The sequence below is a fragment of the Tyto alba genome, unplaced genomic scaffold, assembly GCF_018691265.1.
Source record: "Tyto alba isolate M040663 unplaced genomic scaffold, T.alba_DEE_v4.0 Super-Scaffold_1, whole genome shotgun sequence".
Classification (NCBI taxonomy): Eukaryota; Metazoa; Chordata; class Aves; order Strigiformes; family Tytonidae; genus Tyto; species Tyto alba.
The window spans coordinates 3,831,516-3,858,725 of NW_024881261.1; the positions used below are offsets into that span (position 1 = coordinate 3,831,516).

Sequence of the window (27,210 nt, forward strand, 5' to 3'; positions counted from 1 at the left end):
AAGCTTGATATAGAAAAATCATACGAGCATTGTGCTCATAGTCTGTTCATCAAGACATTATCAGTATCATTGTTCAACAGGACATTTGCCTCTGGAACTAAAATAAAAAACGTTATTTAGTATTTGTGTTACAGTACAGTCAGTGAAGATTAGAAAACTCTATTTTGCTACTTTTGAGTCCCAGGAGTTGGAGTTATTTTACGTCAGTCATTTTTTTCTTCCCCTATCGTTCAAGGCCACTTCTGGTGCCCTTGAAGGATTAGAATTGGCATCTCCCTGCTTTTTTTTTTAACGTATGAAGTATAGTTTAGATTTTAATTGCAGCAAAAGCTGTTAAAGCCTCGCCAGATTTCCAAGTAGAGTTAATACACAGAGTATATAAAAAGACTCTTTACGACTCTGACTTTGTAAAACACTGTAAATAACCTAAAAAAAAAAAAAAAAACACAAAAAAAAACCCCCATCACCCGCTCCTGCCGGGTGCTTTCCCGCAGCAGTTACCCCCCGTTGGCGGCACGCTCGCCGCCCCTGCGCTGTTTTCGCAGCACCCAGGGGTGAGCCCCATTGTGCCGGGATTAGCCGGGCACATGACCCCCACTGCAATCACAATAATCGCCCCGTAGCCTCTTATTCACGGCGGCCGGGGCCCAGGCGGGAGCGATAAAGGTCAGGCTCAGCGTCCTCTTTCCCAATTATTCTCCAGCCCGGCCGAGCAGCAGCAAAGAGCAAACACACTGGCTGGTGCTCACGGTCTGGCTTGAACATGCTACTAAAGAGCAAAAACTACTCCGCTTCTGTCGAAAATCTTTTGGTTTAATCACCGCTGTTTTGAAGAGTTTGGGCAATTTTTTTAAAAGCTGTTTTCTCGAGGCTCATTTGGGTTATTAAGCTACAAACGGGCAGAAAAGAAGGCAGCTGGACCCTAAGGCTGAACTTTTAAACCGAAGAGCTGGGAAGTGCTAATCCTGAAACAAGCAGAAATGGATTTCCTCAGGTTTAGGGCGCCTGAGTGATCAATCAGTACCCAAAGGACTCCTTCCATTACTAATGTGGCTTTGCTGGGCATAATATATGTAAGAAAAATGGAGTTTTTAACCTTTTCTCCAGAGACCCACTGCTTTTCAGAGTTGCTTGACTGCAGCGATGGTGATGAAGAGGAAATACTAGTCTGCAGAGAAGATTTAGAGCTTAATCCTTTTGATGGCTTGCCTTACTCTTCCCGTTATTATAAACTTATGAAAGAAAGAGAAGAACTTCCCGTATGGAAAGAGAAATATACTTTTATGGAAAGTTTGCTTCATAATCAAATTGTGATTGTGTCAGGAGATGCTAAGACCGGCAAGAGCTCCCAGGTCAGTACAACATACTTGGTTTGGGGTTTTTAAATTATTGTTAGAACATTTAAAGTTGTATATTTTTCAGAGTTACTAATTTTACTAATATTGTATATCTCTAAAACAGAAAAATCTTTTTGCAATTAATTTACTGTTCACTTCTGCTGCCCTTTACTTACATTAGGCACATCAATATCCAGACTGATATTATACTAGTATCTGGTTTCTGTTAGTAGTGGGCTGTTGCTCTGCTGAGTACTGTATGGTATTGCAATATAATAAGACCCAGCTCTGAAGAGTCCAGCTGCAGTGTACGCACACATGGTAGCACTGAGTTTAGTTCTCAGTGCAGAAACAGAGGCGCGGCCATCAATTGTAACCTGAGGTATTAAGGCCAGAGATGGAAAGTGAAATACGGAAGGTGAATAAAGGTTAATGAAGTCAAATAGAGATTTAAAATATGTATACATAAGCATACATTTAAATAACTTCCTTCACATATTCAGAAACAATTGACACTTACTTTACATTTGTCCATTACAAGCCATTTTTACTCGGTTGATGATGTCTTTTGGGCTTCAGGGTAAGTTGAGCACAGAAGAGTAACACTTCTCAGACTGTTTGTCTGACACACTGTCATAAACAACTAAGGAAAACCCCAGACTACAATATTTTTTGTACTAAATACTAAATCTAAAAAGATCAAGCCCCTTCTGAACACTGAAGACCACATGCATTAACTACTATAGTTTAAAATTCAGAACCAAATATACACATAACCTTAGAAAAAATCTGTAAAAAATATTATTGTTTCTACCAGTATGTGCACTGCAATTTTTGCTTTGTTTTATATCACAACAACACATCTCAACTTGAAAACCTATAAAATACATACATTCAGAAAGTATCAGCTAAAATCACTCCCTACTGAAATTACAGGTGTATTTCCACTGCCCTCAGAGACACCAAGGCAATAAATCATTCCTTCTACACGTGGCTGGCCACTATTTTGTTAATTTGGAGAATTTTATTGTCTCCTCCTTAATAATAACTAAACTGGTCATTTTATCCTCTTTTTGTCCATCATCACATTGAATGCCGTGGAAGTGGTAAACTGCTATGTCTGTGTTGGATTCAATGCATAGTCTCACTTGGAAAGTGTGGTTTTGTTCTGATTAGTGTTATAACAGGAAAGAAATATAGTGGATTTGCAGGTAGGTCATAAGAAAAGGTGAAAAAAAGTTCTCAGAGAATGAAGGATTGAAAACAGTAGAGCTGTTTCTCAGGGAGATGTAATGGTCTTTCCCTCACTTCAGGCAAGAGCAAATGTTTTTTCCAAGAATATACAATTATTTGACAGAACTCATGTTAAAGGACATAACTGAAGCCAAGATCTCAGTTGACTCTAAACACACTGGGATATCCACTAAGACTATCAAATTCTGGTTTAATAATACATAACAACCTGTTACCACAGTAAGCGGAGAATTTTCAAGCGAGTGTTATAAACCAAAATATTATTGTTCATGACTGGGATCAGGAGAAAACTTTCCTGCAGGTAAAGCTGTAGGATAATTACTGTTGCAGGGCATCTCCTATCTGCCAGAGACTTTGACGCTGGACACTGTTAGAGATCACAGAGTGAACTAGAGACATCATACTTCTCACCGAAAATTCCTGTGTTCCTACGAAAAGGATACACACCCACCCGCTGCCTGGAATATTTTTTGGAGCGCAAAAGTGCAAAGTCTTTACTCTTTACCCCTTGTTATTGACTACAATTTATACAAAACAAACTTTGTATAATAATAAACTACTTGCTAAGAAATGTTAGTTTCTTAAATTGTCCTTAAAGGAGTTTAATAAGATGCCATGTTTCTGGCTGTTTTGTAAACATTTCTGGAAACATAAGTAAGTATAAAGAAAGAAATTCTATGTGGCTGATGCACCTAGTTTATATATGTTGATTAAGTAAAGGATTTGAAAACTAATACTTTCACTAAAGTAATATTTATAATGTAATTTTACTTGTTAACAGCACAAGTAATAACACATTAATATTGTCTATTGTTGATTTTCTACTGTAAATATATACATTAGAGAGCTACTGCATAGGTTTCCGTAGCCATTCAGTTACCTTTATTTACCAAGTAATAAAGTTGAAGTTACATATATTTACCGTGGCATTTGTCAGTTTGAATCCTCTTCTTCCTGGGACATGTTTCTCATGTCAAGTGCCTAAGATACAGCATGGGCAGGTTTACCGCTGCGACAGCTGCGAAGCCCCTGACAACAAGAGCACTGATATTGTTGGATCAATCAGCAGATGCTCAAGAATGATACTGCCGGTGTTACCTGCTCCCCAGAGGCCAGTTCTGTCCCTTCTGCAATACATTCGAACTAAACTGAGTCCAGATGAGAAATTCCCAGGTAAACCTGCCAGCCCACATCACTCCACTACTTCAGAGATTCTGGGTCTTGACATTTATGACGGCAGATAATTTCTGTGTTCGGTGCAGCTCATCCGGCAGCAGTCCGGCAGACGGTAAGCGGTGGGTGCTCCGGTTGATTTAGCTCTTCCACACTGCCTACTTCTTTTGCGTTACAGTCCCTGCTAACTGTGTTAAATCCCCAAAACATCTGTTTTCTTATTTACTTACAGATTCCTCAGTGGTGTGCTGAGCACTGCCTTTCTGTCCGCTACCAACACGGCGTAGTCGTATGCACCCAGGTACACAAGCAGACAGCGGTGTGGCTGGCACTGCGTGTGGCTGATGAAATGGATGTCAACATTGGCCACGAAGTGGGGTACTTCGTGCCATTTGAAAGCTGCTGTACAACAGAAACTATCCTGAGGTTCGTGCGTTTGGATCTTAAGGCCTTCAAACATGTAGCTTACAGTTCTTTGCAAGTGCAAAAGCTTGCAGCTGACAGCACTCCAGGCCTTAGCTCTTCATTGCACCACCCCGCTATCATGGTCAGGACAGATAACCTGACAGCCGTGGGGGAACATTGCTATAGTTGCAAAAGATTTTTTCATACAGTATGAAAACAAACAAAAAAAAAAAAACAACACTGCTTTAGAAAGTTGCGTATAATATTTTAAAATGCAGATACTGGAGATTTTGTGATTAATCACCAAGTTGTAACAGGCTTGAAGGAGGTATTCTATGCTAAATGGTCATAGAGACTTAAGTGGGAAAGGTTATCAACTGTGCAAAACTTCATTAAGCACTTCAGTAACCTCCATATCATTCTACATTTTCTTTTTCTGTTTTCCAGAAGAGGAGTGTTCATTACCATAAAAGAACATGGGATAATCTATCATAAAGTAAAGCTGGAATTTAAAAGCAATCAAAACTCATGGCTAGGAAAGGCTACATTCAGTAACAAAAGAAAAAAGCATTTAGGAGCATTTTTAAGAGATAAAAAATGCATTTGATGTACTAAATAAAGGCAGGTGACAGCACCAACACTGGGATTCAGTTTTTGAGCCTCTCAAAGTCATGAGAGTTGTTTTCTCTGATCCCTTAATATGGCAGGTACAAACTAGAAAATCTAGATCATAAGATTTTTTCCCCAGCCACTGATTGCCAGTGGAGAAGAGGACACTCACCACTCCTGAAAATCAAGTTCAATCACTCTTCCTTTTGTGTGCCCTTTCTCTTTCATGGAGAACTCTGTAAACCTCATCCTGCAGCACATCTCCTTGCAGCTGCTCCTGTGGTGAGGAGATGAATCCTATCCTCTCACATCGAAACCTTGTTCAAGAGTTTAAGGGCCTGCTGAGCAACACAGCAAAAAATAATATCCTTTTAAAAAACTTTCAGTAGTGGAAATAATAAGGACAAAAGTGAGGAGGGCCTTACGGTGTCTGTCATCTTGGTTCTGGCACTGCCTCAACTGTGCGTGTACACCTTCTTTTCCTCATCTAAAAGTATTAGCTCCTAGCTCAAGAATTTGTTATGGCTTGCGATACGCTTAGATAGTTTGGAAGGTGAAAGGGATTATAAGTTATGATTTTAGGGCAGAAGTATTTCTTCTTTTGCCTAGAGCATCCACTCACTGTCACTGAATTACACTGAGTTTCTAGCTACTTAAAGAAAGACTTAAACATATAGTTGAGACTGTGATACTGTCTACAAAATAGACTCTCTGTTCTTATCAAGTCTTTCTTGTTAAAATAAAAAAGAACCAAGCTGCCCCCAAGATCCTGAATTAATTTCTTACAAACAAATCTGAATATTCCAAGAAACTTGGTAGAGTTTTCTGTTTGTATGTTGCAGATACTGTACAGATGATATGCTACAAAGGGAAATGATGTCTACGCCTCTTCTGAACTATTATGGCGTTATCATCTTAGATGATGTGCATGAAAGAACTGTTGCCACAGATGCGTTACTTGGCCTTCTTAAAGATATCTTGATATCAAGACCAGAACTGAGGCTGGTAATACTCACTGCACCTCATATGTCCAGCAAACTGCAGAATTATTATGGCAGCATCCCCATCATAAGAGTGGAAAACAAACGCCATGCAGAGGTTGTATACTCTTGCAGCATTCAGAAAGACCACTTTCTGTCTGCACTAAGACTGCTCTTTGAAATACACCATACAAAAGAGAAGGGGAACATTGTGATCTTTCTGGCATGTGAGCAAGTAAGTTATTAAGCAATTCCAATATTTCTGATTTTAATTGAGAAATTATTTACATCAGTGTTTTTATATGATCTATAAATATCTTGTTGCTAGTGTCTAAGACACCAGACACTGCCAAGATATTTACCATTTCAGGTTTTTCCTACAAAGAAGTTATGGTACATGTAATACGATATTATATTATTATATATATATATATATATATAGCATAAACTAACACAAGGAACTATCAGATTTTCTGCAGGCTTAAAGAAAGGCCATCATCCTTCTGTGTGATGCAAGAAGTATCCAAAGTGGCATACAGGGGCAGGGGCCATAGATACAGGGAAGTAATACATTACAACCAATTCTGGCATCGGGTATCCCACATCTCGTGTTATCCCTGTTTTGCAGGAATAGACACATGTCCAGTTTGAATAGATGTCCCACTTCACATAAATGTTTTTACCTTAAACCTGTCTAGAAGGTTTTCCCATTTGCATTCTCCTTTAAGGCTGTAAAGTTCCCAACCAATTGTGTACACAACAGCAGGAGGCAAGCATCACTCTGGAGGTGCTACAGATAAGCCAGGAATCTGCACTGCCTTGGCTATTCCAAATGGTGGCATCTCTGAATCCCTGGAGACAGCAGCGATGTCCTAAATTCACTGCTGCCAGGCCTGCACCATCAGGTCCTTCTCAAAAAAATTTCACAGTACTTTATTGCTGTCAAAGCAATCTGCCCATCAAATAAACATTTTAAGACTTGAAATTCTTATAAATTATTATTATTATTTATTTCCTGATAGTGAACTTCAACCTTCCACTCTGTATCATTAAATCTGCTTTAGAACAGCAAAGTCACCCTAGTAGTTGCAGGAGATAATGACTTTTCACAAAGACAAATTACCATAAAATACCCAGGTAGTATTGCTTTTCACTGTAAAAAGGGCTCAGCACATAACACTCTTCATAAAGCTAATAAACAGTTGTAAACTTTATAGACACAAATTTTACAAATTATGAATTAATGAATTTTCTGTATCAGTTCCCACATTTACAGTAAGTAATGTCAGAGAAAAAAACACATAGTCTTTCCATTTTGAAGGACTGGGAAGAAAGTTTTATTTGTGCTAAAAAATATTTGACGGGTAAGTCCCACACAATACTAAAATAATAGTTTCTTTCTTGCCAAGAAGAGATTACTTGATTCTCACTCTCATGATGAACAAAACACTCATTATGAACTGCTACTGCACAGTTCACATTGCATGCATTCTTGCCTAACTGTGATTTAAAGTTTCATATTGTTAATGGCTCGCTGTTCCCTGGCACTCAACTGTCTTTTAAACTGAATAAAAATATGAATAAATTAAGAACATTAAGATTTATGCATTGTCTTCATGCCAGCCTTGCTATTAGATGCCACTGTCATATCTTCATGAGAATTTTTATAGAATACTTTCAACATATAACTACTATGGATATAGTGGCACTCTCAAACAGAAAATCTGGTTTTTCAATTTTGAAAAATGTTTTTTAATAAAAATATTTTTGAAGAAAAAAAATCCCTTTCAAACTGAAAAAGACTACGTTTGATTTTTGTATACCTTTAAAAAAAAATAGCTTGCAACACAAAGTATTTTCTATTTTGAAAAAAGACTAAAAGAACACCAAAACCCCAACCTTTTAAAATTTATATTTGACCTCTGAATTTGTGGACTGCTTTGAAGGTGATGTTTCATTAACAGTGAGGGACATTATATTGACTTTTTTAAGTCTTCATATAGTTTATTAATCAATAGGGGAAAATTAAAAAAATAAAATAAAAAAAAAAAAAAACACAAAACCAAACAGTAAAGCGTGTTACAATGCTTATATCTTCTTAAGCATAATAATTAAGGTAAAGCAGGGAGGTTTCTGCATACTTTGACCTTTTTACGTATTGTAATTGGACTAAGGACATAACGGTAGTTCCCAGTGACCCAAGCAGGGGCTCAGCCACCGCAGCCCTCCCAGCGACGGGGAGAGGAGGGATCGGAGAGGGTTGGAGCAGGGATTTGCTGTCATCTGTTCCGAGGAGCTCCCCAGGAGCACCCGTGCACATCGCCCCGCGGCCAGCCCCGGGCTGCACGGTGCTTACGTGGAGAGCTGTGTCCCACTCAGGGCACCCACGTGCACAGCCTTGGTCCCAGAGGAAGAGAAAACATTTGGGGCACCCCAGTGGGGTAACCTGAGTATCTGCTACGGCATCGCCAGCCCTACACTCGTGACAAATTCACACCAAGCTCCTTGGTACTATATCACCGATGTGGATGCACCCTGCATGTCTTATATACATAAAGTTTAGTGCCCGTTTCATAATTTCGCAGCCCGGCTGTTCCTATCCTATGTTTTTGCACGTGTCTTCCCCTGGAGGTTGGTTTGGATAGGATTAAAGTCAGAGAAGACTATTTTGAAAATTGCAGAAGAGAAAAAGACATGTCAAAAAACAACCCCGATTTTCCCTGGTCTACAGTTAGTGGATACAGTCAGTAAATTCTCCTACACAGTTCTGTTCCCTTTTTTTTTTTCCTTTAATTATTAATTGTGTAAGACTTAAATGCTTTTATAATTTGATACACAGTTAAAATTAGTTTTGGAATATAAAAGTTGCTTTAAAATTAAAGATTAAGATTTGTTTTTCATACTCATGAGGAAAAAAAAATAAATCTCTCTCCTGATTACAGGAAATTGAAAAAGCTTACCAAATGATCAGACAAGAAAAGTCTAATTTAAATCCTGACCTTGGAGAACTCATCCCAGTTCCTTTATACCCCACAAAACAAGATCTAATTCCAAAACTAAATCAAGACAAACAGAAATGCTGCAAAAAATACAGAAGAAAAGTGCTACTCACCACAAGCTTTGGAGAATCTTTGATTTGGATTAAAAATGTAACCTTTGTCATTGATGTCGGTGTTGAAAGAAGAAAGGTTAGTAAAGTTAACCAGAATCAGTATGTCAAAAATGAACTACACGTGAGATTTTTTTTTCAGGGTGGGGGAAAGGGAAATGGGCAGCTAATAGATTGATGCAAATGATTTCTAAAAGATCAACTATTTTTCTATTCTTCCATAAGTCAGATTCTATGATAGTTTTAACATTCACATTAACAAACTTTGAATAACATTCATGGACATCTTGTGAAAACCAAGCAAGAAAACACAATTACTTCCTAAATTCAATAATTTTTTTTTTTCAAGTTTCTAAAGCCAGATTAACACTCCCATCTGAAATTGCCACTCATTTGGGCACCAAACCAAAGATATTTCCTTTGCAAACTATATCTCACCTTAGGTATGGCCTATCAGTCATAATTATCTCTTTGGTATCTTATAGATAGAGGTAAATATAATCAGTTCTTGGCTATCTATTGCAGATTACCTGATTTAGTAAATTAACTTCATCCTTTCTGTAACAACTTTGTAATAAGTTTAGTGCTACAGATCACGTAATGGCGAGGGACGCTCACACAGGGAATCACTCCTTCCAGATACATGCCTCCATGAAGTGCCTCAAAATGCTGCAATTTATCAAATTAATCTTTGACCTTTTACGGTTCATTCTAATTACATCCTCAGTTCTTGTCTTCCACCCCATCCTAGGAAGGACTAGTGCAGCTGCAAACACATATCTCTTGTTTCTTTCATTTATACAAAACTGATGTCCTACGGAATGAGTGACTGTGCAGGAACAAGTCATTACAGGAATTGGAAAGCTGCACTACTACAGGCTTTGTAAATGTCCTACATGTTTTAATCGTCAAAATAAATATTGCAGTAATAGGCAAAAGAAACAATATAATACATTTTCTTTATATAATCCAGAATGGAATCATCAAAATAGAAGTGTTGCTAAAATTTTGGATTATGAATCATTAATCCTGATTAGCCTTGAAAGCAGTTCAGGCAAAAGCTTGAGAACTACCCCTACCTTTCATTTAAATTGTAAAAAACTGTGCCTAACACTGTAATTTTTAAAGGTTCTCATATGGGTTTATAAACTAACTCAATCTCCAGTCAAGGAAAAAAAAACAATGGTCATAGTTACATCTGAAATGAACAAAAACCTAAAAGCAGTTTTCAAGTAGGTCATGCATAACTCAACTTATTTCTGAAACTATAGTTGTCTTGGATGATGGAGATGAATCTCACTCTCATGGAAATCTGAAGCCCAAACTAAAATTCAGTGTTCCCAGACTTCTGTGAATCAGAAATATGAAGCAATGGGAACAAATCAGTTTCAACACAGTCCTGATGGTCATCAAATCACCTCCATCAGTTACACAATTTTTACCCTTTAATTCAACTACTTTGTCCTACCAGCTAAAGTTTAGTCCTCTAATATTCATTCCTCAGCACTTCAAACTCACATTCAATCCATATGGCCGAGTCAGTTGAACACAGAAGGAACAGGCAAAGTTTTGTGCAGAAAAAAATCCCGCATAAGTCTTGTCGTTGGGATATATAATAAATCTACCAAAGGAAAAGAAATTTGTCCCCCTGCACTGAAACGTATTTTATCTTTTTTATTAAAACCCTGCTTAAAGTAGACAAAGTCGATTCGGATGACATGACTACAAAGTTGCCTTATCCAGATGTTTTATGTCTTCCCCTATACTACAGGTGCTTACAGACATCATTTGGTGCTCAGAACAGCAAGTAAATTGGCTCCTCAGTTTAATCAAAATGAAGTACAATTAAGAAAAAAAGTAAAACAGGGCTTTGTACATCTTTGTTACTGTCCCTGTCTCCTGTACTGAACTGACAGATTTCAGTATTAAAACAAAAATCTGGAGTTATGGAACAAAATGTTATCAGACAATGTTGGGATTCTGTCATTGGAAGAAACAAATCATCTTTTCTGATGCTTTTCCTGATGATACCATAGATATACATTTTCTGCTCAAGTAAAGTACATTTCTTCAGAAAAAGTCATTTATCTTAGAGTATACTTACAGAGTTATTGCAAAACGTGCCTGTCAATTTATCAAAATGCTGACTGCTCATTCCCAAGCTGGTGAAATATGTAGCATAAAAAGAAATGAAACTGTTACTAGTCTTTCTGTAAAATGACCTAGACAAAAATTCAACACAGACCATTAATATTTTTGTAGTCTTCACTCACTTATCTGATGCTTAATATCTCTTTCATTTAAAGGTGTACAATCCTAGAATCAGAGCAGACTCTGTTATAACGCAGCCTATCAGCAAAAGTCAAGCAGAGATGCATAAACAAATTCTGGGCATGTCTTCATCAGGTAGAATTATTAGCTCAAAATTTACATCCATTAGCTCAAATTATTAATAGAATCAATGTGGCAATATAAAAAAAAAAAAAAAAAAAAGGGTAATTTTTCCCCAAATCTCTTCCAGGAAAACTCTTCTGCTTGTATCCTGAAGAATTTACATACAAAGAAATGCAACCACATCTACCAGCCAAAATACAGGAATCAAACCTAACAAGCATGGTTCTCTTCTTGAAGAGGATGGATATAGCAGGTTTAGGACACTGTGACTTCATAAGCAGGCCAGGTAATGATGATACACCAAATTTCCATATTTTTATTATTATTTTTGCAGTTATTTATAAGTTAATTTTGCCCTGTTATTCACAGTACTGTTTTTTTATTGAAGTGCTTGTAATAATATTGCCACTGCTTTTATCACTTACCTCTTACCTGCTAGCCCTGTTCACAATGCAATAGTTGCACTTAGAAAAATGGTACTGTGTATGAACTGTTTGCTCTGAAAAAGACTATAAAGTATCTGAAAGGAATTGGAAGGAAAAAAAAAAAAACAACCAAAGAAAAATAATCAATATTCCAAATATCTCCTCATCTAGGTTTCATATTATTTTCTGGAACCCATAAAGACAATTTGTGTACCATTGTACAAGGCACTGTACAGATATCTAACAAAATATATTCCTTTAATCAAAAGTTTACAATCAAAATAAACTACTGTTGTTACCTAGGAGATATATTTGGAGGAAATCAGCTTTCTTCTTATCCTCCAGCATCTCCCACTCCAAATTTACAATAAGCTGTTACTTAAAGACAACATTATTTATAAACTAAACCCAAATAAACTTTCAATACTAGACAGGGAATACTCTGAATTTTGATGTAAGAGTATGAAGAAAGTGGAAGTGGTTGCTTTTTTTTTTTTTTTTTTAATTTTTCTGACTTCATATTTTAGGGCTTTTTCTGTAGAAGGGTATTCTCCTGTTCTGACCTACCACAGACCTAAAACCCAAGTACCACTGCAAATTCTGCTGATGATTTGAAGCCAATTAAAGTGAGGGGAATAGCACTGATTTCACCAGTCTGGGGATCATGTGATCTCTTGCTAGCTTCATTTATGATAATTCTCCCGTGCAAATAGAAAGAATTCTTATATTATCCTCCCTTTCCTTGTGTACATACACGAAATTGGAAGTCACTTGTCTTCTACGTGTTGTGCACTGTAATTAATCGGTAATAAAGAATTTAATTCCCACAGTTGGATGTGATAGATTGTAAGTGGAATTTTTACGCAGATTTTATTCTACTTTTCCCTTTGCCTGTTTAGCAGAAACATGCCTAAAGGAAATGTGAAAAACATTGCCAGTCTGAGTGGTAACTAATTCAAGACTCATGAAAATCAGAATATTTTGATCTTGTGTTTATCACTCCCCTGTGTTGAATCTAGGAAGCCTTCATAGAAAACAATTATGGAATACAGTTGGCTTCCACTAAAATTTAGAAAGTATTTTATTAAAAAAAAAAAAAAAAAAAAGAAATATTCTAAAATGTATTAGTGTTTTTACTGGATATGAAGAAAGTTGTTCTTGAACTGTAGAATGAATTAGTGAAGTTATATTAGGAAAAGCATTCAGTATTTTGGGGTTTAAAGGCACAAAGGAGATTGTATTTAGAGAGAATGAAATGCTAGAGGCAGAGGCATTTAAAGATTTCACAGATGTAGGAATTCTAAGTTTTGTCTGCATTTTTGAGATAATGCAGCTGAAGAAAGCATCTTGCTGATGTTGGCAAAATTGTAAAAGCATTTGACGAATTCATCAGCTTTACTTGCATGGGCATCAAATATGAAAAAGTTTTTGCTAACTAGCTCAAAATGTGAAGTCAAGGTATTGAGAAGTTTGAGGAATTACTGAAACAGTGAGAAATGTTAGACAAACTGTTTGAACAAAGAAAAAAAAATCCTACAAACACGGTAGGGGCCCACTGAAAGAAGATGAGAAAGTTTTCACAATTTCCTGGTCTCCTTCCCATCTTATGGCCTCACACGATTAAATATTTGAAACATTGCTTTAATTGTCTACTACAACTCTTCCTTTACCTTAGAATAGATCACACATTGGCTTTCTTTTTCCTACCCCTGAGTGGGCAACAAACTTCCTTCCTACTAACACTTAAGTTATATCCCTACCACAGTTCTCCAGAGATGACTATAAAACTCACATTATTAGAATACAGTTTGAAGTACCTGCTGTGAAATACATTTGCTTGAAAGAAACAGGAATACTGATTAGGCAAATTTGTAAGGGGAGTTAACTATTGTATTAGACCAACTTGCAGAACTCAAAACACATGTCAAGCTTCCAAGCGCATAAAACCTTGTTTTGGGCCCTTCATCCTCCCGAGAACTTTGGGTCAACAATCTCAGCCTGTGAAAGCCCAAGTTTTCTCATTCTGTGCTGAGACAGCCCCAACCTGCCGCGCACACTCGATACCACAGTGGTCTCCAGTGGCTAAAGAAGCATGACGTCCTCCAGCAGAAGCAGAGACTGACCCTAAAGTCACACCACGGAGTCCTCCCCGCCCAACTCAGACACCCCTGGTACCCAGTGAAAGGGTAGCCCTGAACTCATTGCTAGTCATAAGGTCAAACAGGTATTACACCTTTCTGGATTAGGTACTGCAGGAGAGTGCTGCTGAGGAGGCAAAGAGAAGAGCTATCAGAGATGGAAAGCATCCTCTCTTGAGCAAGAGATTTTAGTTTCCCAAAAAGGCTTCATCATCTTTGCTGCAGTCAGTTTAGTTGCATAAGCCTTCTGTAATCCAAAGTGATGAAAAAGACTGAGGAAGAGGAAGAGGGGTCTCTGAGATAGTGTACAGGCCTCAGTGAAAAAGATGAGCAACAAAGCTCACAAAACAAGCGGTGTGGCTTTTCATACCCTAAGAAAACTCGTGGGCATAACTGTTCTTATTCACATCTACTACCAGTGTACACAAAGCCAGTTTGACCACCCTCAACCAAACATGGCACAAGATCAGCTGGAACGCAAAAAGAAAACCCACAAACAAGCCAAAAAAAAAAAAAAAAAAAAAGACACAGCAGTATTTCTATATGCTCTCATTTGACCTGGCCAAATCAAGGGCTGTTCAGAGCACACAGATACTAAAGACACAAAGAGCATTTCTATTTCTCCCCAGCACAATTTGTCCTGGGCTTGACTATTCCATGTCTCTTCACCTCCTTGGACTTGATTTCCCTTTGGGTAAAAGTAAACGCATTGCAGCATCTCCCACGTGCCACAGGATTTCCTATGGACCATTCCTGTTCAGCTAACATTCTCAAGTTTTCTTTGCAACCGAAACAGATAGAGGCTTCGGGGTTTTTTAACCCAAGGTGAATTTCTCCTAGACAAAATAATGTTTTCACTGAGACGACAGAGTAACGTACAAACATGAACTGGTGAACAAGCAAATCTAAAGTACACTGAAATTCATAGCAAGAATTCAGAGAAGTACTTCACAGTCCACTCTCTGTACATGAAATAGAGAACATATAGCAGATAAAAACAAAAATTACATCAGTAAAACATTTTATTTCTGCTCAACCACAATGTGCACAAGGTTTTTTCTGCTGCTCTTTGAGGAAAAATAAAAGCCTGGATTAACTCTGACTCATTACTGCATTATGAAAGCAACAAACATGTCAGGCTTACAGCTGCTGCATTTAATTCATGCTATAATCGAGATGAGCAAATGCAGCAGACTTGTTACCCTTTTTAGAATTCATGAGCCATATGAAAATGTATTTGGCACTGCAGTTCTGAAGTGCATTATTTGAATTCCTGTGCCACTATAACAGGGATGTGTTTACATTTTTATCAGTTAATCGGCCAGATCTTTACTATGTTATATCATGGGACAAAAGAACTCCTTTCCCATAGATGGTAGCAACATTATGTATTTTTGGAAATCACTGGAAAATCCTTACTTAAACTATGCAAAACAGTATAAAGATGAAGGCATGTAAAATTTCCGTAAGAAATCAAGGTGAAAGCAGTTTGTAGATTCTGAATTAATACAGAATTATCATAAACAATTTTCAGATTAAAATATTTGTTGATGGTCATGGATACCATGATATTTGAGAGCTATGCTATTATAACCCCACTGAGAATATTATTATGGATATTCCAGAAACATAAGAATTGTATACATGCATATAATTTCAAATTGTTTCAGGAAAAAAAAAAAAAAGTTTGCATAATTCTTCATTAGAAACAGACTGCCAAAGACAGAAACTCAATGTGCCATGTAAGGTCTGCTCAACAGAGATCACTTCATGGCAGATTTATTATCTTAAGTTCACTTGTTGATTCTTTGATGTTTCAATTTCTGAATTTCATTGATAAATAATATTACATATCTCCTAATGAAAAGCTTTCAATAGCATAGATGTGACCACATACTTCATAGTCTGTACTGCACAAACGAGTGGAAAAGCATAGAAGGAATTGGAGGAGGTAAGAACCAGGCAGCAACCAAACACAAGAAGCGAAGTATGGACTGGACAACCTGCCCCTTAGCAGCAGTCCCATGGCCATGGGACAGGAGGCATCAGGAACGGGAGTCAGGGATGTACGTACAGCCCAAGAGCTGAGCACATACACACTGAAGGCGGGCAATTGCTTAGAGTAGGGAGGTGGGATCACAAAGGGCATCCCAAAACTGAGGAGGAGTTAGCCCGGTACTGTTAAAGCTGGACTACACGTCATTTACTGGAGAGTAACAGAAGAAACCAAAGTGATTAAAAATAATTTTTATGCCACCATAGAATATTCTTTAAATTATACTCTTTGTGGAAATATATCTTGCACAGTCATGTGCGTGCTTTAAGGATGACTCAAAGCAGATAGAAAACTGCCTTCACCAAACAGTCAGTGCTATCCCTTGGGTATTTCTCGGTATATTTATGTCAAGAAAATGCAGGTGAGCCTCTGTCCTGGCTGTCCCTGCTGGCAGAAAAGCCCAAGAGGGACCGTTATCAGCCAGCCTGGAGGAGTGAAGAAGCAGCATAAGGGGGAATGGAAAGATTGCAAAGTATGAGTTTGGAAGAGAAATTTTTAATGATCAACTGTAATTATGATTTCAAAATAATAGTTATAAAATTGATGGCTTCAGAGCACGACAGACTCATAACAAATCTTACCTCAGAAATTATAGGAGAAAAAAGAGAATCAAGATGAAACTCACACAGAAGTTTGTCCTTGAAGAAGAAAAATCTTTGCATAATTTGAAGAAAACTTGGCACTAGATATCTCTGTATCTTCAGTTTGCTATCCAAGGAGCAATGTTAAAAAAACAATAAGAGGAAAAGCCATTCCCCAGGACTATTCTTTCTGCAGTAATTACTTTGGCAGTTCTTCATGCTGTTAAGCCTAACAGAAGCTGGAAAAACTTGTGGTTTGCCAGGCAGTGAATCAGCTCTTCAAAGACAACATCCCTTCACCTGACATTCATGTCAGCTCTAACTTTATAACAGTTATTCTGAAGGAAAGAAAAGATCTACCAATAAAAAGGTATTTTACATACTCAACTTTTTCACAGAGTAGACCAGACCACAGGACTTGTAAATCCTCCAGGTAAGCACAATATAGCAATTAAATGGACTATTAAAAATAATGCAATTTATGTTTCATTCCTATCTGTAATATTCATTTATTACAGAACTTTGAGCAAATCACTAAATCACTTGCTTCCTTATGCAACAAGAATAATACTTTTGTATTTATTTTATCACACCTTCAGCACTTCAATTTCAGCCATGTAGGATATGATACTGTAAAGATTAGATGTCCAGCTACCTTTAGAAACATAACTTACTCTGTTCATGTCAAAGATACAAAAAACTGTGAAATAAAGAATATAATTTTAAGTCAGCTTGAAACTCCCAGATAATTGATTTCAGTGCTAACAATAACATTTAGTTACATGTTTGCTTTACTAAGCCTACACATGATCAAGAGTAGGATCTGTATTTATACAAAACTGCTCAGATTTCCTGAAACAAGTCCAGAGCAACCAGTGTTAAGTAGCCAGAGAACACAGGCAAGGGAAAGAAAATATCAGATAAGAAAATACCTTTTACACTTCCATGGATGTGACAGTTTCTTGTTGAAAGCACAGGACACATTTTGGGATCTTCTTTTTAATTTTGCTCCCATGAAAGCAGCAGTCGAGTCACAAAGCCTCGTGGTTTGCCTTGATGGCAGCAGCAGTTGTCATTGGCAAGCAGCCCTAAAAATAATGACAATTGTTTGCTAGAAATCATTATAAGACAATGCAGGTTTCTATTCTTTAAAAAAGACCTTTCCATACCTAAACATCTACACTACTTCTGTTTTATCATAGCTTTTATTTAAATAGGAGCCATAGCATAAAGAACTCTCAAATGACTGTTTGCTGTTCTTACAATGGCTTTTTATTGATTGAGTTTGTGCCTCAAAATGCAGACCCATATTGGAAAGCCCTATTATATTTTTCTTTTTTTTTTTTTATTTATTTACTGTTCCTTTACCTGCTCTAATCTACCTTTATTATCTTGTCATTTCTAGTACAACAAAACTCCAGGAGTCTTCTGTTTATTTTTTTTTTCTTTTTTTGTAACACTCATAGCAAAATAAAAAAGTAATTTGTGCTTATAAATCTCAATGCAACTAACTCTAGGGCATAAAAATGCAAATTACTGATGCTATCAAAGGATTGAAATTGGCTGCCATATAACCATATATTTTGCACGTTCTAACAAACTACTTTGTTGATTTCTGGAAATTAGCTTTCCATGATTTCCTAGTAATTACTATATGTCTGAATGACCACTCTACTCTCCCTGTACTTTCAATCAGTGATACCTATTTCCTGTCACATCAATTTCCTGTCACTGACCCTTATTCTTCATCAGCTGCTGCTTTTCATTTCTTTAAACTTCTTAAGTATTTTCTTCTCATGTTTTAGCTCTTGCAAGGTCTCATCTTTTATCCCACTAAACCTCATATGTCTGGTAACAAATGTTCTCTCTAGACAGAAACTCCTCATGTTGTACAGGCAGAGATATGAACTGTAATACTGAAATGAAACAGGTCCACTGTTTTAACAGGAATTTATAGACTCCTGAGAGAATTTATCTGAAAACTAATAGTACGTGTTTTAAGTAAGTGGCAACACTAACAGATTTACACATTGGAGTTCCGTAAAGGCTTGTGTAAGGGAAATTAATAAACTACTTTTTCCATTCAGACATCATTAACAGAAAAGGGTTAAAAACAACAGGTGCTTGCTTAGTTCCCATTTTACTTTTTTCTATACTTAAGATTTTCTTGCAGGAAGGCAGGGCAGCTGAAGTGCGGTGTTACAGCTGAATGGGACCCACCAGCTCCTTACAAGCTTGCTGTGCTTTTAATCTTCATGATGCAGAAGTAGCCTGCCAAAGACAGGTTCCCCATTCATAATGAATTCAAGCAACAAAATTATTTCTAGTCATCTACTAATCAAGATACAAGAACAAATACACACCCTGCCTGTGTGGGTAGCTGTGGTTGTGGTTTGGGGTTTTGTATTTAAGAGACTGTTTTCGACATTAATATGCAAACTGACAGCTGCCCACAGAAGCCTGAAAAATTGCCAGTGCAGTCATTAGTTTCCCAGTGTTGGGTATTCTTGGCTGGGGACGAGGCCAAGTCCTGCTGTAGTGGAATTTTTGCCACTAACTTCAGTGGGACTAGATTTTAAGTTGTTATCCATAAAACAGAGAAAATATCAAACAGCTCCTTGAGCTGGAATAAGAAAAAAGTTGCTGCAGTGATAAGAGAGAAGTTACAAATTTAAATGAATTGGCGCATATAAAAGATACTGACCATTACAATAAGACCTGGAATAGAAATGTATCTTTGAAAAGAGCTGGGAGAAAAGAGCCTTCACACTTCAAGAGTTCCCAAATTTCCACCAGTACCTTTCATGCTCTAGCAACTACTTTTTGGAGACCGTAGGCTTGACAACTTCTACTCAGTTTTCAGGTTCACTCTCTCTAGCCCCAGAACTGCAGCCACCATGGTTGCACCTAAAGCTCTTCTATGTTTGTTTTGCCAGAGGGACCTACTTTCATCAACAGCAGATTTCCTGCAGAGCTGCTCAAGTTCTCATTTTAAGTACTGCTCTGCTTAATCCTGTCCTTTCAGACGTGTTTTCTTATCACTGCAACTGTGAGGGTCTGAATTCACTACCCCATTCTTTCAGCAGAACAAAGTTTTGTTGAGAAAACAGACTAATTTTTTCAAAATCTGGAAAATAAGAAAGTCAGAAAAGCACTTCACATTCTTTTGGCACCATCTATTGAAAGAAAAAGCGGTCAATAATAGTAAAACGGCTAGGGTATACATAAGCCGATTCCATCTTCCACTGCCTCAGGCACAGAAAAGCAAGAGAAAAATAGCAAAAAAAAAAAAAAAAAAAAAAAAATTAAAGGAGAAATTCAGCAAGATACATAATGAGACAGTCTTTGTCAGACTCCTTCGTTACTTACTCCCATCCAGCTGAGAGGTTCAGAAGAGCCACTGCAACTGTCATCTTTTGGTCTATAAATCAGAAATAACTGATGAGATGTAGTAACTGATGAAAAGGCGTATTTGTGTCTGTGTGTGTAAGCCCTTTTCCGTATCTTCAGATCTTGTGGGTTGTTGATTTCATTCACCCTCATCCATGAAAGATATACCTATGACTTGTGGAAGTACTCCTCACAGAATAAGCTTAATATGCCATTGATCAGAACTGAACTAATTGAACAATTAACTGAATTAATTGTTGATACTCCAGCAGCTTTCAGAAAAAAGCACACGCGGACCATGTTAGCCTGGAAACTCAGTGTCCAACATCTGCAGAAGCAAACCTTCCCTGTGAACACTCCTGGGAAGCCTCCGCTTTATCTCAGATATAAACCCCATCACTTCAGTCTTCATTCTCCTCCGCTTTCCCTGGTTCAGACCCTCATCTTAAACACCAAACTCTAACTCATTATATCATTCATGCTTGCCTCTGTTCAATCCATCTCATACTCATGCTCCTTACTCACTGTGTGGCCCAAATTCACTTATTTCCTGCTTTTTTCCCAAATTAGTCTCTTAGCCTACCTAATTATTTTCTTATATTAACTCATTAATTTTTCTGCCTCACAGTTCTCACTTCTACCTATGGAGGTTGTAAGGAAGTTATAATCTACACTAAGGGAAAATGGAACATTTAATTTAATGCAGTGAGAAAGTACAGCCAATTGCTAGGGAGACATTTTCTTTTACTACGTTCCCATTTTTCTTCTGACATCATGGGAAACTGTAAAAAAATAATAATAAAAAAATAAAAGGCAATCAGGAGAACTCCAAATACCTGCAAGAATGATAAGACAACTATAACTTCTGTAAATACTTGGTTTTGCTTATATTCCTCTTTCCTAGAGCTGTTGTGTATCTCTCAGCACGCCTCAAATGTGACCACCCCTCTTTAAAAAAAATGAACATGCACACAAAAAAATACCTGAAGTCTGTCAACAGTGGAAGGAGTTTTTGATGTCAGCAGTGAAAGGAGTTTTTGACATAGCCTGGGTGCAATACACTATTCAGCACCGCGTCTGGACTTTTGGCAAAAACTGCTCTGACACAAAAAAAGATCAACAAAGTTATCTGCAGCCCTATAATTGTTACCCCTCATTTTCTTCCTCCAGAATGTTCTCAGACTTCCATTCATCTCATTTATTACTTTGTCCTGTTACTCATTGTCAGATGATAAAAGCTGACTTCTATAATTTTCACACAGGAAATATACAATTGAAATATTATAATGAGAATTCAGACATTCATTTCTATGTAGCCATTCTCAAGAATTTAAATTACCTTTCCTTTTTATTAGCTCCAGAAAGCCTAATGCAGGCTTTGGAAGATCTCGATTATCTAGCAGCCCTGGATAACGATGGAAACCTTTCTGAATTTGGAATTATTATGTCAGAATTTCCCCTGGATCCACAACTGTCAAAGTCAATTCTGGCTTCGTGTGAATTTGAGTGCGTTGATGAAATGCTCACCATTGCGGCCATGGTAACAGGTACTCATAAATAATGTCTTACTGCACGGGGTTGTGCCACCTGACAAATCCACGTAGACTCTTTCAAAGCCTAGTCACAAGGGCAACCCAAAGGCAAACTTTTGTTATTCACATCCTGCTTATTTCAAGTAAATTAATATCTTTGGCTGCTTAAGTCTTGACTTTAAGCATGCAATGAAACACAAGTAATGAATTCCTAAGTAGCACTCCACTTCCATGCTTCACCTGCCCCATTAGCTTCCAACCTTTTGTCAGAAAGCATACATAGAACATCCCTTCAAAATGAACTTATCTCATATTCATGTACATTTGCTACAGACTGCAGCAGCAAATTAGGGGAAGTTCTAATTATAAACGTTATTGAACTGCTGACCTACAAAGAATTACTTTGTGATGTTTCTCTACTTCAAATATTTCATAAAACTAACATAACCTGAAGTATCCATACCATTCTGGCCTGACGGATCACTCTGCTCCTACATGGCACTGTGAGACAAACCAGCTGGCCCAAAAGGATGGACACATTAAGTCTGGAGCAAGAACATTTCTATGAGAAGGCTGTATAGAACTTCTTTCATTTGATGAGACAGAGCTTTCAAACCAACACATAAACTCCAGATATTTAAAACTTACTCATTCTGCGAAAGCTGCTATTGAAATCTTACTACTTCAAAGATTTTTGGGTTAACTGAGAGGAGGGTGACTCCAGAAGTTCAAAGAGCGAATAATGACGACGACTTCTCCGCATCCCACCAGGTAGTGCAGACAGGGCTAGGCTTACATTCTTTCAGGTCTCAGTGTTACACAGCCACGTTGGCTCCAGCAATATTTAGCTGTCTCGCTTCTCTCCACAGCAGCCTGCTAACCCTAGAGCACTATGCTACTGATTTTATGGCATAACCCTAGTACAGAACCAGTGCTTGAGAGCTACCTACTGCTCAACAGCCACAGCTTAACCCTGCCTGTCGAGAATGTTTTGGCATGGAATTATTGTGCTCTCGGGAATATCCTAGGCCCAGAAATTGGTGAGGAGTCTTTGGCAGCAAGGACATGAACCCACACAACACCAAGCAGCATTAGTTGTTCTCCTTACAGAACAACTTGGGTTCATACCCAAGCTGGCTTGATTTTTAATCAAGCCTAGACTCGCGATAAAATTTTTAAGTACACACAGTAAATGTAAAATGATGTAGCACTGGCACACTTCAGTTTTTAAAAAGCTCAACCATCTCAAAAGACACAATTATGTATCACAGTATCACAACAGATGTAGAATGCACTGGAAGGCAGAGATTTCAACATATAGGAGCAAATTAAGGCATTACATCCATACATTTAGTTTCTTCCTATATTAGAGAAACAAAATGCTTAGATTCTGGATAAACTGGATCATGCCATTACAAAACATTTTTGGCATCAGTCTAGGAGAAAGCTGTTCACCTTTTACTGTGTTTATAGAATAAATTAACTAAACAAGAGATTGAAAGAACATCCATAAATAAAACTTTAGTGAATGCAATAGATTCAGTTCTTCAGCAGCAATCCAACACGGAAGATTAAAGGGAACTGAGAAAGGAAAAAAAACAGAAATACCAGCAGAGTTACTATCCTTGCATGCACCTATGCCTAATAACCTAATAACCACTGGCTTGATTTTTTTTCTAAGCTCCTAATTGCTTCTTACACGCACCTCCTGGAACAGAAGAGATTGCTCTTACTTGCTGGCGAAAATTCTCACACCCTGCAGGAGATCACTTTACTCTTATCAATGTCTTCAACGCCTTCAAGGAAGCCAGCTCAAACTCTGCAAGCCAATGTAAGTGTACCCATACCAGACAAAATGAAGTACTTTGTAACCCATTTGGAAAAAAAAAAAAAAAATCTGAACAGTCATTGTTAGCATTTAGTTCATGAACCCTTTTTGAATAGATTCCTTCTAGAATTACTAATTTGCAGGGAGAAACCTAAAATAGTAGCCATTGCCAGTGAATATTAGTTTTAGCTTATTGACTGAAAATGACCTAGGACAGCATACCTCATCCAACAAGGATACCTAAGCACTATTACAATTTGAAGTGACGCTGTACAAAACCAGACTAATGGCTCCTCCTGTAAGAGCACATAATCCAGGCTTAAAATGTGAAATGACACAAATACAGTCGAGGAAGGACTTGATTCCCCCAGCAGCCTAACAATTCTGGTGTTTTTCTGATAGCAGACAACTAAGAGCAAAGTTTAAGGGAAAAACTTGAAAGTAATAAAGTTCACATTTACAGGAAACCAAATAAAAGCCAGGGGACTGCACAGCAGACAGAAGCTCTTCACAGAATTTTCTTGTGCTCAAACATTGCTCAGGTTCGTTTAGCCTGAGTCCAGTACTTAGTGCAGTGATATATTTGCATACACTAAGTAAAAACTTAGGACAGGACAGTAGGATTGTTTCCTGTTCGGTCATGCTGAATGCTGTGAGGAGAGGTTCAAGAGAACCTGTCCTTCACCAGCACGCAGGATCATCACCAGCACTGCAAATGTGATTTCAGTTCCACATCCTGACCTGAATCCAGAAAGCCTGAAAACAGAGTTGCTACTCATTCTATTTGAAGCTATTACTTTTTACAGACTGAATAAGGGATTTTGAGTATTTTTATCCAGAAGAATATAGCTAAAATTCTATAAAACTAAGTAAGGATATCAAGTATTGCCCTTTCACTTTACAAGCAGCATCAATGAGCCTAAGCTGTCCATATGGCTCTTGTTATCAGAATTTTCGACAGCTCTGACACACCTACTTGCTCCAAAATGTTTTTATCTATTGCAACAGTCAAAGAGCATTTTACAGAGCAGTATCTCTGTGGATAGCACCTATCAGTAAGACTTTGCTTTAAGCCAAAATACTGGTTTTCCTCCACAGACTACGGCAATGAGAAATGGTGTCGTGATTATTTTCTAAACTGCTCTGCACTGAGGACGGCAGAAATTATCAGAGCCGAACTAGTAGAGATTATGAAGCGCATTGAACTGCCCATTTCAGAACCAGACTTTGGATCAAAAGAAAATATACTAAGCATTAAGAAATCTCTCTTATCTGGATACTTTATGCACGTAAGGAAAAATATTATGCTTTCATCTTACTGCATTGTTAAGTTATATCGAATGCTTTCAGAGACTTAAGTTAGATTGTGAAATCTCTCGATCATCAGAAAGGATAAAAGCCATTTTTTCCACTGTGTATCAAACACTTCTGCCAATTCTAATCTTCTGTCTGGGGTTCAGCTATCACAGCATGAAGCCCACACACTTCACTGCAAGAGGAAATCTGTCAATATGCCTTTCATGCAAAGAACTCTCTCACCTCAAAAAACGCTTTAACTGGTAATATTCTTTCAGACATTATTTCCTTAAGATGTTTTTGTGAAAATACCCTGGAAACAGAGAATTGACTTGGTGAATATGTTTACGTATACATAATACACAGCTTTCTTCATCTGAAGCAAATGAGGTACTTTAACTGTAAACAGAAACAAGAAAAATTTATTCCCACTTGAAAACATGCTTTCCTTCACATCACTGTGCTCCACCTAAATACAAAAATGACCCCTCCAAATTACACTACCTCAAGTGCCCTGTCACACACTGTAATCTTATAATTCTTTAAGAATACATCTGTTTTCACACAGACCCTTCAAAGCCAAATTCAGATACTTTCTGTATAAGCCTGCTCTCATTTGGTGCAGTTCCGTTTCAAATACACAGATCAACATTTTTTTTAACTCTAAGCCTCATTTCATAGTAACTAGTCCTTAGTTTTCCTGCAGAAATTTGGGAAGAGGTTTAGGTTCTCCAGTTGAAAGTACTGGAATAAAACTTTAATTCCTCAACTTAATGTAACAGGCAAACACTGATCTATGCAACTTGTACATTTAATTAAGTAATGGATAACTCTTGGCATTTTTTTTTTTTTTAGATTGCTCGTGATGTAGATGGCTCAGGTAACTACTTAATGTTGACACACAGACAAGTGGCCCAGCTTCATCCTTTCTCATCATATTATAACACCAGAAGGATTCCTGAGTGGGTTTTATTCCACGAGTTTAGTATATCAGAAGATAATTCTATCAGAGTCGTCTCTGAGATATCACCCAATCTGTAAGTTAACAACGGTGAAACTTTCTTCACTGGTACCTCTACCACAAAAGCATAGCTGAAGTCACAAAAGGGGTAAGGATGTGTGCGTACACTGAGAGCAGCGCTTGGAGCAGTCAGCTCAGTCACCCTCTCCTTTTCCTCTATCTCTGTCACTACCTTCTGGTTCTGCTGAGAAAACATCCTGTGCACAATCGATCCACTCTTGGTACAGATGGGGGTTTAAAAAATATTTTTTAAAAAAATCTGTCATATAGGCATAAGACAAAAGGCCAATCTTTATACCTAGTCAAGCGAGAGGAGCTGGCATCTCTGGAAGGGTGAAGAAATTGTTGCTTTTCACACTTTTTATAATTCACTAGTGAATATGAATATATATATATATATATATATGGGATAAATTTTATTTCTTTGTTGCCAGTATTGTTCTGTCACTGTGTGTAGCTTTGCTTAATGTCTTCATTTTCCTTCAGAAGCCTCACTGCATTACAGCTCAGAACTATTAAAAAAAATGAAGGACTGTGATCTCATGCCCTTACTGTTATTTTAATGCAAAACAAAACATCATTTAAGTCAGCCTTTTGAATTTCCTAACATGTGCTGATCTGTTTAGGTACTGAAGTAAGTCTTAATGTCTGCCACTGTAATTGTAATCAATTTATCTGTTGAAAAAACACCTTATAAGTTACTGAAGTTTCTTATGAAGTAAAATATACAGGAAAAAAAAAATCAAGGAAGCGTTAACACAGCCATGTACTCCTAGATTAATGTAGCTGGAAACTTCTTTGTTCCCTGAAAAGCTATTTTCCAGCAAATCTTTTTCTCAACATGTTTTGTTCCCAGTCAGCTAAATCATCCCGTATCAACTGTTTATGGATGCAAGACCACAGTCTTCCTTCTGAGAAAATCTCTTTACACTGAGAACATACATTTCACTGTCCTATCTTTTCTATTTCCAATGTTTATAAGAAAGCCTTTTTCATCATTTTATTGAACCAAAAATATATTCAAATCCAGAAAAATTACTACTTAATGCAATCTGCAGCATTAAGAACTAAACAATCACCTAAGTGTAGACTGAGTACATTAAGTGCCAGTCTACTGAAAGCACAAGCTACTACTAAATCTTGCAGAGAGTTTTGGTTTTGAGTTGAAATACCAACTCTGTAGCTGTATGCATCAGCATGTTGCTGACAGCTTTTGTACAAGCCTGGAAATAGCTATTCAAGCAGTTCAAAATTCAGTTAAAAGAAATAATAATGTTTTGTCTTATTTCCTCACCAGATTCGTGGAGCTGGTACCTCAGTATTATTTTAGCAATCTTCCTCCTAGTGAAAGTAAGGATATTCTGCAGGAAGTGATCAATCACTTGTCACCTGTGTCAACCATGAAGGAGGAACAGAAAACTCACAATGACAACAAAGAAAATGAAAAATTTCCCCAAACTTCCACTGAACAAAGATGTATTATTCAGTGATTTTAGACTGAAATATCACATATTGGACAAATATAAATAAAAGCGGTATATGCAGTATACAACCCTATCTTAACCAATGTAATTATTTCAAACCATTGACATGAATGTATTTAACAGAACAAACATATAAAAAAAGCACTTTTCTTAACAAAAGGAGTTGCATGCACTATTTCATAGCAAAAATACACTATT

The 27,210-nt window shown here is 37.3% G+C and overlaps 1 protein-coding gene across 1 annotated transcript; it reads left to right on the plus strand.

The window, feature by feature from the left end:
• The first annotated feature begins 374 nt into the window (after positions 1 to 374).
• Positions 375 to 27,080, plus strand: DHX32 (DEAH-box helicase 32 (putative)). Its single transcript, XM_042791874.1, has 11 exons — positions 375 to 1,352; positions 3,997 to 4,190; positions 5,621 to 5,993; positions 8,701 to 8,946; positions 11,174 to 11,273; positions 11,389 to 11,547; positions 21,207 to 21,398; positions 23,065 to 23,214; positions 24,310 to 24,500; positions 25,363 to 25,544; positions 26,826 to 27,080. The coding sequence occupies exons 1-11, from the start codon at positions 1,083 to 1,085 to the stop codon at positions 27,016 to 27,018; spliced, it is 2,250 nt and encodes a 749-aa protein (XP_042647808.1). The 5' UTR covers positions 375 to 1,082; the 3' UTR covers positions 27,019 to 27,080.
• Positions 27,081 to 27,210: the final 130 nt, after the last annotated feature.

Bases quoted from the DNA above. Each gene is read 5' to 3' on its own strand.
- DHX32 (XM_042791874.1), top strand. From the start codon at position 1,083: ATGGAGTTTTTAACCTTTTCTCCAGAGACCCACTGCTTTTCAGAGTTG. The intron at 11,274-11,388 runs GTAGAATTATTA...AATCTCTTCCAG, and splicing joins TCTGGGCATGTCTTCATCAG to GAAAACTCTTCTGCTTGTAT. The intron at 25,545-26,825 runs GTAAGTTAACAA...TTTCCTCACCAG, and splicing joins TCTGAGATATCACCCAATCT to ATTCGTGGAGCTGGTACCTC.